The 15576-nt window shown below is 38.7% G+C and overlaps 1 protein-coding gene across 1 annotated transcript; it reads right to left on the reverse strand.

Annotated features, from left to right (window-relative positions):
* Positions 1 to 6345: 6345 nt before the first annotated feature.
* trim35-10 (tripartite motif containing 35-10) lies at positions 6346 to 13175 on the reverse strand. Its single transcript, XM_056452860.1, has 7 exons — positions 12936 to 13175; positions 11437 to 11971; positions 11225 to 11320; positions 8215 to 8445; positions 8115 to 8137; positions 7914 to 8032; positions 6346 to 7582 (listed from the first exon to the last, which is right to left on the reverse strand). Exons 2-7 carry the CDS (start codon positions 11827 to 11829, stop codon positions 7080 to 7082), a joined length of 1365 nt encoding a protein of 454 aa, XP_056308835.1. The 5' UTR covers positions 11830 to 11971; positions 12936 to 13175; the 3' UTR covers positions 6346 to 7079.
* Positions 13176 to 15576: the final 2401 nt, after the last annotated feature.

Genomic DNA, 15576 nt, shown 5'->3' on the forward strand with positions numbered 1-15576 from the left:
AAATGTCACTGAGAACCAACATTACCAAGTAACGTTCCCCTAATGTTAGTTTTTGGTTTGCGTTTGGTTGTTTTTTTTTAAAGAAAATATTAATTATAATTGGCGGACTAGTTGGCGGTTCAATCTGCTGTGTCGACCCCTGATAAATAAGGGGCTAAGAGGAAGGGACTAAGACTATATATAAATTCATTAATTGTCCTTCATCTTCATCAGGGGTCACCACAGCAGAATGAACCCCCAACTATTCCAGCATATGTATTACACAACGGATGCCCTTCCAGCCGCATCCTACTGGGAAACACCCATATACACTCATTCTCACACACACTCATACACTATGGCCAATTTAGTTTATTCAATTCAGCTATAGCGCATGTGTTTGGGCTGTGAGGGAAACCGGAGCACCCAGAGGAAACCCACGCGAACACGTAGAGAGCATGCAAACTCCACACAGAAATGCCAACTGACCACTAAGCCACTTTGCCACTATATATATATATATATATATATATATATATATATATATATATATATATATATATATATATATATATATATATATATATATATATATATATGTTGATGGACCAGGATATTCACTTGGTATGTCCCTGCAGTCGTTTATTGCTTAGATTTAATTGATGCTCCAGTTTTGTGAGCATTTAAAGTCTTCAGTGCAGCTTTACTGACATCTTGTGGTAAAATTGTGTAACTGTCTCTAAACTTGATGCGCATGTTTCTTGTAGCTGACATCTTGTGGTGAGTAACAAAGTATGTTCAATAGATGGCAGTGTTCGTCATCTTGAACGTCAGAGTAAATCAATATATATACTGTAGGTTTAGGTTTCATCAGATATCAAGTTTGGCAGAAACAAAAAAGATTGTGTTTACCATGGTTCTGAATGATTAGAGTGGTACTTGAAAAATAGATTACTCAAGGTAAACTCCACTCTCCAGAGGCGGTTCCAGTTTAAATGGCACCCTGGGCGAAACCACCACAAACATCCCCATCCCCCAAGAAATAAAGACACTATGAGTTTGATATATATATATATATATATATATATATATATATATATATATATATATATATATATATATATATATATATATATTTAAATATATATTTTAAAATATATATTTTAAAATATATACATTTAAAATAATTATTATAAATACATTTAAATATATTTATGTTCAATTAATATAGCAATTTGTTTATTATTATTATTATTATTATTATTAATATTATTAATAGTAGTAATAGTAGTATACAATTATTATTGTAAATAAAAAACAGAAATCAATCCTAAATGGAACTGAAAAACAATGTAAAGAAACAACTGGAGTAATATTCTAAGTCGTTTGCATGAATATTAATCACGACAGTTCTATAGAATACAATAATACAACAAATATACGTTTTATAGAATTATCTGTTGTCTTAGACCTGACTTATGGCTGAGAATTAATGTTATGAAGTCTTAGTTACCTCCCTGACTGATTATTCCTCCTTTCTGCTTCATAGCCATGCTTAGTCAAAGTATCATCATCATCATCATCATATGATATAAACTTTAGTTTTTTCGACATGTCGACGCATAACCTATCGGCATGCATGTACAGTAAACAACCGGGATCAGGAGCAGCGTGTAAATGGCTTTCTGCGCACATGCGTCAGTTGCACATAAAGAATAACAAACTTGCACGTGCAAAAGATGCCAAATGTGAATAGCCCCTAACATCTTTATACTTGGAGAACCACTCTAAATCAATACAATTAAATAAAGTAAATCTTATGTCAAAACTTTTACTGGGGCACTTTTTTTTGCATCATCTCCCCATGCTGCCCCCAGTAAGATGCCGCCCTGGGCGATCGCCCATATTGCCCATGCCTAAATCCGCCACTTTCTTACAACACTTAACCAGGTAAGATTAATTATTGCACTTCTTTCTGTCATGTGGACTATATTCTCAGTGTCTCTGAGAGAAAGCAGAATAACACAACAGGGTTTAAGTAACAATTCACACCCTTTACTGCTGGCTTATTACATGGCTATCATTAACTGTTTAGCACATAAAGTATGATGTTACTTAAGCCTACTGTGATGCTTTGCGCCAGATGGCCAATGTGGGGAAAAAAGAGCTTAAAGCAAAAATGGCGTTCAGACTCAAACCTTTATGATTAGCCGCCTTCAGCATCACAAAAATAAAAACAGTAAAAGTAAACAATATGTAAAAGTATTTCAGGGGGAGAGCAGCACACACTCTTTCCCTCTATTCTCACACTCAAAGGAAGATACCCACAGTGCACACACTGGGGGGTGGGGGTGCAACTCTTAAATGGGCAACAACATACATAATGTGCTATACTGTATGCACATAGTAGTGGCCGTTACACTAGCCATTATCTGAACCCATTGACTAGTTGTTGATTAGTTGTTTATTGAGCTGAAAGTCTAAGTTAATGGTTTGCTAATAGCGTCAATTATACATTTAAATAACGTGTGACCAAAAACAGGAACCAGTCAACAATGAAGAAGATATTTGAACGGTTTGTTACTCAATTTTTCCTGAAAGTAGAAGTTTAGATCGCTAAATGGAGAAATTGGTGTTATTTGTTGAAGAACTTGGTTTACAGTGCATCCGGAAAGTATTGATAGCGCTTCGCTTTTTCCCCAGTTTTTTTGTGTTACAGCATTATTCCAAAATGCATTGAATTCATTTATTTTCTCAAACATCTACACACAATCCCCCATAATGACAATGTGAAAAAAGATTTAGTTGCAAATTTATTAAAAATTAAAAAGCTGAAAAATCACATGTACATCAGTATTCACAGCCTTCGCTCAATACTTTCTTGATGCACCTTTGGCAGCAATTACAGCCTCAAGTCTTTTTGAATTTGATGCCACACTCTTGTCTTTGGGAATTTTTGCCTATTCCTCTTTGCAGCACCTTTTAAGCTCTATCATGTTGGATGGGAACCAACGGTGTACAGCCATTTTCAGATCTCTCCAGAAATGTTCAATAGGATTTAGGTCTGGTCTCTGGCTGGGCCACTCAATGACATTCACCGAGTTGTTGCGAAGCCAGTCCATTGATATTTTGGCGGTGTGCTTTGGGTCATTGTCTTGCTGGAAGATGAAGCGTCGCCCCAGTCTGAGGTCAAGAGCACTCTGAAGCAGGTTTTGATTCAGGATGTCTGTACATTGCTGCATTCATCTTTCCCTCTATCCTGACTAGTCTTCCAGTTCCTGCTGCTGAAAAACATCCCCACAGCATGATGCTGCCACCACCATGCTTCACTGTAGGGATGGTATTAGCCTGGTGATGAGCGGTGCCTGGCTTTCTCCAAACGTAACGCCTGGCATTCACTCCAAAGAGTTCAGTTTTAGTCTCATCAGACCAGATAATTTTGTTTTTCATGGTCTGAGAGTCCTTCAGATGCCTTTTAAAGGCTTCTGTCTGGCCTCTCTACCATACAGGCTTGATTGATGGATTGCTGTACAGATGGTTGTCCTTCTGTAAGGTTCTCCTCTCTCCACAGAAGAAGGCTGGAGCTCAGACAAAGTGACTATTGGGTTATTGATCACCTCCCTGACTAAGGTCCTTCTCTCCTGATCACTCAGCTTAGATGGCCGGCCAGCTCTAGGAAGAGTCCTGGTGGTTCCAAACATCTTCCACTTACAGATGATGGAGGCCACTGTGCTCATTGGAAATTTCAGACTAGCAGAAATTTTTCTGTAACCTTCCCCAGCCTTATGCCTCGAGACAATCCTGTCAATTCCTTTGTCTTCGTGCTTGGTTTATGCTTTGACATGCACTGTCAACCCTGGGACCTTATATAGACAGGTGTATGCCTTTTCAAATCATGTCCAATCAACTGAATTGATCACAGGTGAACTCCAATTAAGCTGCTGTAACATCTAAAGAATGATCAGTGGAAACAGAATGTACCTGAGCTTAATTTAGATTCATGTCAAAGGCTGTGAATACTTATTTTGATTATTGTGATTTTTTTTTTTTTTTTTTTTTTTTTTTTTTTTTTTTTAAATACATTTTCAACAATTTAAAAAACTCTTTTTCACATTGTCTTTATGGGGTATTGTGTGTCGAATTTTGAGGAAATAAAGGAATTTTATCCATTTTGGAATAAGGCTGTAACAATAAAATGTGGAAAAAGTAAACTGCTATGAATACTTTCCGGATGCACTGTAGGTTAACATAAAGATAAAAAAAATCTATGTGACAGTCTATTTAGGGTGCAGAGATTCACAACACAACAATCAGACCATCGGTGAAGCCTTTTCATCATATAAGGTAAGAAAAGTGTCTTAAGATTGATAATCACATTCATCTTCAATCATATTCAAACTCATCTGTTCATGTACAGCAGGGGTGTTTAAACTCAGTCCTGGAGGGCCGGTATCCAGCAGTTTACTTCCAACCCAATCAGACACACCTGGGCTAGCTAATCAAGCTCTTATTAGAGTTTCTAGAAACATCTGTGCAGGAGTGTTGAGGCAAGTTGGAGCTAAATTCTGCAGGATACTGGCCCTCCAGGACCGGGTTTGGACACCCCTGATATACAGTATATTTGTTTTATTCATTTCTAGGAGGAGCTCAATACAGCACTGAAATCTGCACAAAATCGACCACAAAAACTTGCTTTTGGTAAATTGTCTGGAATTTGTTCATCACATGAAGGTAATTAAAGCCGAGTTCACACTGCACAATTTGATACTGATTTTTGCTGGTTTTGCCCGTTTTCGCACTAGAAACAAAAGCCTGAAATCTAATGCAAATCGGTGCAATCGATCACACACTAACAAACTATCAAAACATAAGCAGAGACCATTTCCAGTCTTGCATGTTCTCTTGAGTGATCTTATCACTTCTGCATTTGATTATGAGACAGGCAGAGTTGTTGGCCATTGCTTTTTAGTTCTGCAGTGTGTATCCTCCTGTCATTGATTAGATTCAACTTTATTGTTATTACCATACCTGCCAACACTTTCGTTTTTCCCCAGGAGTCTCCCATATTTCAAACTCATCTCCCCTCCTATTTTCTTATTTCTCCCAGTGTTGCCAGACTGGAAATGTCAAAGTATCACACCAGAACCTCAAAAATATCATATTTGTCGGACGAAAGTCCTTATCCCAGGTGGAGGAGTTCAAGTATCTTGGGGTTTTGTTCACGAGTGAGGGAAGTATGGAACATGAAATTGACAGGAGGACTGAAGCAGCGGCAACAGTAATGCAGTCAATGTACTGGTCTGCTGTGGTAAAGAAAGAGCTGAAGCGAAAGTCAAATCTCTTGATTTACCGGTCAATCTACGTTCCTACTCTCACCTATGGTCATACGCTTTGGGTCATGACCGAAAGGAAAAGATCTCGGATACAAGCGGCTGAAATGAGTTTCCTTCACAGGGTGGCAGGGCGCACCCTTATAGATAGGGTGAGGAGCTCTGTCACCCGGGAGAGCTCAAAGTAGAGCCGCTGCTCCTTCACACCGAGAGAAGTCAGCTGAGGTGGCTCGGGCATCCGTTTTGGATGCCTCCTGGATGCCTACCTAGGGAGGTGTTACATGTCCCACCCAGGGGGAGGCCTCGGGGAAGACCCAGGACACGCTAGAGGGACTTTCGGCCAGCCTGGAAAGGCCTCGGAATCCCCCCGGTTGGAGCTGAAGGATATGTCTGAGGAGAGGGAAGTCTCACCTAAGACTGCTGCCCCCGTGACCCGGCCCCGGAAAAGTGGTTGAAAATGAAAGAATGAATGAATAAACGTTCACATGACGCATTTGAATGGGGATAAATGACAACATCAAGGGCAAACTCCCCGGTCCTTCTCACCTTGCTTTCGAGCACAATTTGTTTAACTTTATTGCTTATACGAACAACCTCAGCCTAAAAAATACTGACCTAAGCACAGCCGTGCGCAGCAGGAATGTTTAACTCTTGAGAGGGAGCCATTCTCCACATTGATTAGCTGAGAACAAGTAGTGTAAGATGAGATGTAAAACGTGCATATCTCCATGTTCTCCTCACAGACAGTAGATAGCAGCTAGTTCAATTAATATACCATCTCTAAGATTACAATGAAAATAATTTTAAATGCCATAAAATTCAGAAATTATCGTACATTTGTAGGATTTTTTCATTATTGACCGTACATCGTACAGAGTCGAATTTATCATTCAAATATGATAGTTATCATACGTCAAGCAAAGCGGCTTCTCCCAGAAAACTTCTGTAATTTCAACCCAGCCACAAACCCCCAGTCCCCAGCTTTTTGGTACAGTCTGTAACACCCCTAGGTCGCCAACTTTGGTATAGTGTCCGACCGCACATGTAGGAACAGGATGTGGTGTCCTGGCCCTAATAAGGAAGTCATAAAAAGTCATCTATTATATGACAAAAAATAAAAAGATGCGAATAACATGCCAAGCAGGTCACAATCATAAATGTTAATGTTAAACTCTTTGAAAGGAACATTTGAAGTCACTGTTAGGGATGCTTATTGTCCTGTTGTTTAGCACTTGATCTTTGATAAATGTATTTGTATTTCTCCGATTAATCTAATAGTGTGCTGGAGAAAAATGAAACCGAATAGCCGCAGGTGCTTCATGTGTCTTTTAATATTTTGCAGTGAAGAAACAGTATGATCATGGTCCAGATAATGTCTTTAACAGAAGATTCGGTTACTATATTATATTATCATAATCATGTTATATTAAATACATCTTAGAATATTAAAATTATACATGATTAATTAGTAAATTCAATTAATCTTTATTTCTAAAGCGCTTTACGTTGTAGATCGTGTCAAAGCAGTTTAACATAGAAGTTCTAGTAAATGTAAACTGTGTCAGTCCAGTTTTCAGAGTTGAAGTTTAGTTTAGTTCAGTGTGGTTTAATTTTCACTGCTGAAAGTCCAAACACTGAAGAGCAAATCCATCGATGTGCAGCTCCACAAATTCCCAAACCAAGCAAGCCAGTGGCGACAAACACCCAGTTTTTTGCTAAGTCCTTGAGTAGGTTTACTATTGCTAAGAATTCCTTGCACAACTTAACCACCTACTCAACTAACATCTGATTACTACTGAATGGTAAGATCCTCAGAGGAAAATAACTGCAGAAGAATGGAAAGACAGACTCGGTGAAGGTGGGTGTAAATGTGTGTAGTTGTGTGTTTGTTACAGGATCAGAGAAAGACACTGTTCCTCTGTCACAGTCCAGATCAACTCTCACATACTTGAGATCCTTCTGAACCTGACAGCCAGGCAGCTGAAACGGTCCACACTGCACACCCCAGAAATCTGTGTTGAAGAAAACGCGTCCTTTCCTTTGTTTTGATGCTGTAGTTACTCCAAGACTCCAGCCTGGGCTCTCGTTGACCTCCACATCCCAGCAGTGTGTTCCTGAGGTGAACCCCTCTGAACCCAGAACACAGTAATAATAGTCGAATCTCTCTGGATTATCAGGGACCAGTTCTGCAATCATATCTCTTGCCACTCCGGTCAGATCATCAGAGAGGAAGAGACTTGGATTTGCAGTGTTTGGATCCAGAATCACAGGAGCTGAAGAGACACAATCAACAGCTGCTTTTATTCTGATGTTCATATAATGATCAAGAGTGAACCAAACACAGATTAACTTTATGAACACTCTTCCTATGTGATGTTGAACTCTGAATTGTGGTATGTTTAAGTGCAGTGGTGTTCAATCCTGGTCCTTGTGACCCCCAAATCTGCACATTTAGCATGCTTCTCTTGTTTAAGTAATGCACTACATAAATGTATAATGGCCTCTGAAGCAGTAAAAGTGAAAAACAAAATATGCAGAGAGGGTGGTTGCCGGGACCAGGATTGAAAACCTCCGTTTAAGAGTAGAGATGTTGTTTAGACTCACTATAGTGGACGATGTCCTGCATGTTCTTCCAGACTCTGAACGGCAGGTTCCCCAAATAGCGAGACACATTAATCAAAGCTCCAGAAGGCGTCTGTGGATCCGGCTGTGAGATCTGGACTCTGGAAGAACATTCAGGAGTCAGAACTGCAGTGGCTTTGGCTTCAGAAGCAGAGAGAGCAGAGACACCAGCAGATCACTCACCTTTCCATTGAGACTGGAAACTCCTGCAGAACAAACACACAACTGATCATCAAGAGCTCAATCCATCATCAATCAATCAATCACTGATCTGAAATCAGACCTTTAGAAAGCAGACGTCATTGGCTTTCAGCATCTCCTCTGTGTCTTTGATCGTGTGTGAAAGAGCTGAGATGTGTGTGTTCATCTCCTCCAGCTTCTCCTTCATCACCTGCTTCTTCTGCTCCTCTTCCTCCCTCAGTGCAGTGATTGTAGCTTCTTCTTCATCTCGGAGAAACTTATGAAGCTTCTCAAACTCATGTTTAATCTGACGCTCTGTGTGCTCGGCTTGAGTCTGAAAGACACCTTAACTTAATTTTGATGTATTTCTCAAAACAAGAATTTGTAAATACAGTTGAAACAAGAAGTTTACATGCACTCTAAAAAAGGAACATACCCATTTTTTTTTAATGTCTGATGGTAAATCATGCTAAACGTATTTTAGGTCCGTTAGAATTACCTAAATGATTTACATTTGCTAAATGCCAGATTAATGAGTGAATTTCTTTTGAGATAATTTTTTATTAATTTATAGACAGTCAAAAGTTTACATACATTTCCTTGGTATTTGCTTTTAAACTGTATAACTTTGGTCAAATGTTTTGGGTATCCTTCCACAAGCTTCTCACAATAGTTTGAAGGAATATTGGCCCATTCCTCCTGACAGAATTGGTGTAACTGAGTTAAATTTGTTGGCTGTTTTTTGGCCACAAATTGTCTATAGGATTGAGATCAGGGCTTTGTGATGGCCACTCCAAAACATTCACTCTGTTGTCCTTAAAGCACATTTGAACTAATTTGGCAGTATGCTTAGGGTCATGGCCTGTTTGGAAGACCCATTTGTGGCCAAGTTTTAATTTCCTGGCTGATGTCTGGAGATGTTGCGTCAGTATTTCTAAATAACATTCTTTCTTCATGATGCCATCTATGCTGTGAAGTCAACCATTCCCTCCTGCAGCAAAACAGCCCCACAACATGATGCTGCTGCCCCATACTTCACAGTTTGGATGGTGTTCATAGGCTTGTAAGCTTTCCCCTTTGTCCTCCAAATGTAACACTGGTCATTGTGGCCGAACAGTTCAATCTTAGTTCCATCAGACCACAGCACATGTTGTCAAACATTAATCTTTTTCCCAGTATTATTTAGCTAATTGTTATCTGGCTTTTTTGTTGATTCTGGCTTGTTGATTTCCCCGTGTTGTCACAAAAGAAAGCAGTGTGTTTGAGGTTTTCCCTAAATACTATTCTACAGTTGTGCCTCCAATTAACTCAAATGTTGTCAATTAGCCAACCAAAGGTTTAGTCACATTAACATCTGCCTTTTTAAAATGGTTATGTGCCTTTTTATACAGTGTATGTAAACTTCTCGTTTCAACTGTATATGGGCTAGATACAAAGCAAAAATTCAAAATAAGAAAAGCATTTTTGCAGCATAATTCTTGCTTTGGAACAAAGCAAATGATTTAGAGGTGTGGAAACATCCTAAAATAGTAATCTGTCTACCAATAGAATTTTAGTTTCTAAAATAAAATGGCTGTGCCAAACTGAGGCCCCGTTTACACTAATAAGCAATCCGTGTCCACACTAGCGTTTCACCCAGCGTTTCTGAACAACTCTGCGTCCACACTACACCACTAAAAATAGTAGTGTGCAGTGTGCTTTGAGCACGTCTACCCATATGAGAGCTGTGCACATCGGACTGTTCATTAAGGATCTACCGCTGGATCTAATCTCACTATATTTGTTAAACGTGATATTTAATTCAACTTGTCTCTATCCAACGACATATTTCCTGCCTTTGGTCTTTTAAATCTATTATTGTTCTCAGGTAATGTGTTTTGGCTGAGCACAAAAATAAGTTAATATATTAATTAATGTAACCGCGTACACTGATTCTGCACATTTGACTGATTGCCTGCCTTTATTTCCTAGATTGTATACACTTATTGTATGTTATACTTTTATAATGGCCATTATTGTTTATTAAAACTGATATTCAGCAAAAGAGAGGGCATGTTTCATATTTTCAATGAAAATTTAGTCAGGCAGTTCTGTTATAGACAGTTTTGTTATGAATATGAATACAGTGAAGATGACGCTCATATAAATATGCAGCTACACAATGCCTCAACATTTTTGGTGTCTGTTAAGTTGTTAATATCATAATGAAAATAGGCAGTTCCTTATATCATCTAACTATTTTATTGTTAATAAAGTGAATCAACATAGCCAGTGTGATGTGAATGAGCTTAAAGAGTACACTGTTCCCTTTGAAGATTTACCAGACGTTTCCTCTGGAGTTTGTTTTCCATATCAAACTTGCGAAGTCTGAACTTACAAGGAGATAATGCAGGACTGAACTGTGTGTAGGCTACTTAACATTGAGGAAAAAGCCCCAATCAGACAGGCCAATGTCTGCAGCCCCGCTTCTGTTTTCAGATGTCTCCGTTTCCCCCCATCTGCACTGAGACTAAAACAGCCTCTTCGGAAATCTAAAACGCTCCCCTTTCAGTGCTCGAAAACTCCAGCATAGTGTGAACGCCCTGTTGAAAAATCCAGCTTAAACCAGCCTAGGCTGGTTGAATGGTTTTAGCTGGTTGACCAGCCTGGTTTTAGAGGGGTTTTGGCCATTTCCAGGCTGGTTTCCAGCCTGGTCTTAGCTGGTCAGGCTGGAAAATGACCAGCTAAATCCAGCTAAAACCAGCTTGACCAGCCTGGTTTAAGCTGGACATAACTGGTTTTGGCTGGACTCCCAGCCTGGCTAGGTGGTCAAGCTGCTTTTCCAGCCTGACCAGCTAAGACCAGGCAGGAAATGGTTGGAAACCAGCCTGGAAATGGCCAAAACCCCTACAAAACCAGGCTGGTCAACCAGCTAAAACCAACCAACCAGCCTAGGCTGGTTTAAGCTGTTTTTTTCAGCAGGGCGGATGGTGTAACCGTAGCAAAACGTAAGCGTTTTAAAACGAAAATGCATTAGTGTAAACAGGGCCTGAGAAAAAGATACTGATCACCGCAGTGGTGACTTCAAATGAAACATTCAGTGAAAGATCAAGAACTCATTTCAGTTTTCTCACCTTGATGTGTTGAAGCGTTTCCTCCAACTGTCCTTTCATTTTTTCTCTGCGTTTAAGTTTCCACTTTAAGGATGTCACTGCCGCGTTGAACTCCTCCTGAAAGTGACAATATATAAAACACCTAATGAAACTTAAAAGTTACTATTTAGAAAGAAATTTTGAGCATATGGATGAGATATCTGTTTGTCCTTTACATGAAGAAACAGTCTCACCTTACACAGTGGAATGGCTTCATCGATGGGCTTGAATTTGTGATTCTCATGTTGTTGTAAAGTAACACACATCACACACACAGGCTGTTTGTCCTCCAGACAGAAGAGTTTGAGTTTCTCACCGTGTAAACTGCAGATCTCCTCAGATACCGATGAACATCTCTCATTTCTCTCCTTCAGGAACAACTCACACAGGTTTCTTAACACAAGATTAATTGGAGGATCATCTCTGGAGGATCTTCTCCGGCAAACAGGACACTCTTCAGTTTTCTTGGTTCTCCAGTACTGCTGAAGGCACTCTTTACAGAAACTGTGACTGCAGGACAGAAAAACTGGATCCTTGAAGATTTCACAGCACACGGGACACGAAAAATCATTAGAAAGCGAAGCCATTTTCACAGTTTAAGCTCCAGTATGTTTGCTTTTGACAATGGGAAACGCTGAAACAGGATGGGCTGTCGTCAGTTCGGAAGTAAACAGTTCAGAAAATCCTTCCAGTAAGAGTTTATCTTTGTTCTTCTCAGATTCGTGGTTCCTGTTTTTTTTTTTTTTTATTGAGAAATTGAGGATATATGAAAAACATCATAAGACAAGTCACAAGCAGTGATGTGTTGAAATAAGTTTCTGATCGTTAGAAAAGAAAAGAGGTCAAACAGGGCCATCGGTAAGTTCATTTGATCAACAGAATGCCTTAAAATAGTATTGTAATGGAGGTGGGCTGTTTTAAGGTGAATTTGGAGCATTCACCATGGGGTATTGTAAGGACACAGAGACTGGAACCCAATTTAAAGTATTTTATTGTCCATCAATTAAATAGTTACATGGCATTAGATGTAGTATGGATTTTGTGTGTGTAATCTTAACAAAGGAAAGACAAATTATACATGAGTAAGTTGAGAAAATTAGCATCCCTGCTGAAAAAAACAGCTTAAACCAGCCTAGGCTGGTTGGCTGGTTTTAGCTGGTTGACCAGCCTGGCTTTGGCCATTTCCAGGCTGGTTTCCAGCCATTTCCAGCCTGGTCTTAGCTGGTCAGGCTGGAAAATGACCAGCTAAAACCAGCTTGACCACCTAGCCAAGCTGGGAGCCCAGCCAAAACCAGCTATGTCCAGCTTAAACCAGGCTGGTTTTAGCTGGATTTAGCTGATCAACCAGCTAAAACCAGCCAACCAGCCTAGGCTGGTTTAAGCTGGATTTTTCAACAGGGATAACAGTAGTTAACTGCAATATATTAAACTGAACATCCATAAACTTTTAAACTTGTACAAGCAATAATAATGCTCACTTTCAACAAGCTTTGAACTTAATTAGTTGGGAATATAACAATAAACATAGGTATACCTAAGCGATATACGCTAACATTCACATTTAAAGCAATTCTATTTACATGGACGATCGCTAATGCCCTGTACGAGCTAGCGTGTGAGTCAATAAACTCAATACCATCACATTATGATGAAACAGTAGTAACAATTAAATAAATTACATATAAACACTTACTTTTAGTCAGTGAAGCACACAAATATTGCTGGCTTTAGGCGGGAAGCAAAAGCATGAGCGATTTTTCTCTCTCGCTGAACAAAACAAAACTTCAGTCAATATGTACCTCAGACCTGTGCTGGGTTTTGATTGACTATGTTGTAATGTAAGAAATCGCTGATGTATGTCAACTACTATTGATTTTAAATGAAGACTAACTGAACTAATACTTTCAGTTTTCATTCTACATCACGTCAGGAAAAAAAAACAGCACGACTGGCATATACACGACAACAGTGCTTGCTAGTGGTCAGTTCTTAAAATGCACAGGGGAAAATCTCTAAATGACACACTGCTTAACTTAGGGGTTAAAGCATAACGTAAATAAACATTAGGATATGAGTGCTTTCCAAAAATACGTCAAACAACACTCTTTGTGCAGGAGTGTTGCATTGTTTTAGTCTAATGAATTCTGCTCATACAGTGTGGTGGACATTTTGAAGGAATAATACTAGTTACAAATAACTTGACATCACGGCTGGACTGGGACACACACACACACAACAATCTGATCACAGATTAATCCTTCAGTTTGACTTGTGAAGAAATTCTCTCCATCGTTTTGCCACGTTACTAATCAAATTTTTGCATTTTGTTAGAAAGTTGACCCTTATAGACTAGCACCTAAAAACAAAACTTTTAATCCTTACCGCTTATCATCATATTTAATATATACACACTACTGTGCAAAAAAAGACCATCATTGTAGCTTAAGTGCTGAACAGTGGTGTAGTCCTAAAAAAAGGTGGTGTACTATTACACTCGACCCAAATTTTATATATATATATATATATATATATATATATATATATATATATATATATATATATATATATATATATATATATATATATATATATATATATATAAGCTAGCATTGGTAATTGGCTGTATGTATACAGTATGTAGCTTATATAATCATTTTAATACTGAAAACAAGAGTCAATCAAGACAGTTACAACAGTTTAGTTAACTTTTAAGTTAACTCAATAGGGCATGTGCATACATGGAAAGACAGCTTTTTTTACTTTCTTTACTGGCTTATTACTTTACATTTAATAGGCTCCTTTAAACATCAATCAGCCATTGGATTGTCACATTCATGCATGCTTGTTTTAAACCAAACTATTAGGAGTCTGTCTTCTGTTGTCGCTATTATATACTAGTTGCCCTTTTAAATCACATATTGTTACGTGATTTATGAGTAGTCTTTGCCTCATGGTTTTTAGTGTTATATATATAGTGTTATTCCCTGTAGCGGTAGGCACGATTAAGACAAATGTGAAATACTGTTGTACAGTGGCGATTTTAGGATTTTCATTTTAGAGCGGATCAGGAACTGATAATTTTGTGGTAAACAAAGAAAAATGTATATACATTTACACTCATATACATTTTTAAGTAAGTATTTAAAATAATACATTAAAATTAGGGAAGTTTAATCAGAAAAATAAGTGAGCATACCGAGGGTATATGCAGTTATTGATCCTCAGAAGTCGTAATACCCAAACAGCTCATGGAAAAAAGTAAGCATATTGAGTATATTTGCGTATAGCAAGAACTACACCACTGGTGCAGAACTGTATATTTCCATATTAATTGTAACCCAGCATATTGTATATTTATATTTATATTGTATATTTCTACCTTTAATAGAGTATATGGGGAAGTAAGCTTAAGGATTTTTAATTTGCTAGTAACCTGGGTTAAGCGCTTCTGGTGAATTGCCATTGCAAAATCGGTGTGTTTAAGGTCGGTTTTCTTTAAAAATCAGCGATCTCCACTGGGTGATATCTATGAAAAGTATATTTACTTTTCTGTCAGAGTGAATCTCAAGCTGCCTCTGTAAAATTCAGGTCTGCTAAGGCCTTTCATGACTGCTTTCATTTCAGCTGTTTTTATTTTTTTTCCTCCAGATTTGATTTCACTACACTTCATTCATTCATTCATTTTCCTTCAACTATTCTATTACAGAGGTCACCACAGTGGAACGAACCACCAACTATTCCAGCACACGTTTTATGCAACTGATGCCCTTCAAGCCACAACCCAGTATTGGGAAACATCCATATACACTCTTTCACACACACTCATACATTATAGCCAAATTAGTTCATTCAGTTCACCTAGAGCGCATTGTTTGGACTATGGGGGAAACCGGAGCACCCAGAGGAAACCCAGGCCAACACAGGGAGAACAGCTCAACACAGAAAGGCCAACTGGCCCAGCTGGAACTCGAACCAGGGACTTTCTTGTTGTGAGGCGACAGTGCTAACTACTGGGCCACCTTGCTGCCCTTTCACTGCACATTATCTATAAAGGTACTTTCCTAAATTCATTCTATAATGGATTAAACCTGTCTGTACTGTTCTGCTTTCACAATCCCATCAGTTCAGATTATATTGCCAAAAGACTGACAGAAATGCAACTGAAACCAGGACAGAAACAAAATTTAATTTACCCTGATGTAACAGAAGCTAGCTATAACCTCACTCCTCTGAACCCGAAAAGGTGATCTAGCTACAGATGCTAGGGTCATGGTTTTTAGCCTCCTTGTTAGAGCAACCAACTACCATGCGGAGAGTTGCCGGTTCAATCCTAG

Source organism: Danio aesculapii, chromosome 3, assembly GCF_903798145.1.
Source record: "Danio aesculapii chromosome 3, fDanAes4.1, whole genome shotgun sequence".
Taxonomy (NCBI): domain Eukaryota; kingdom Metazoa; phylum Chordata; class Actinopteri; order Cypriniformes; family Danionidae; genus Danio; species Danio aesculapii.

Coding starts and splice junctions, on each gene's coding strand:
- trim35-10 (XM_056452860.1), bottom strand. CDS start 11,829: ATGGCTTCGCTTTCTAATGATTTTTCGTGTCCCGTGTGCTGTGAAATC. Junction 8,446..11,224: donor AAACGCTTCAACACATCAAG/GTGAGAAAACTG, acceptor GGTGTCTTTCAG/ACTCAAGCCGAGCACACAGA. Junction 8,033..8,114: donor TTTCCAGTCTCAATGGAAAG/GTGAGTGATCTG, acceptor ATGTTCTTCCAG/AGTCCAGATCTCACAGCCGG.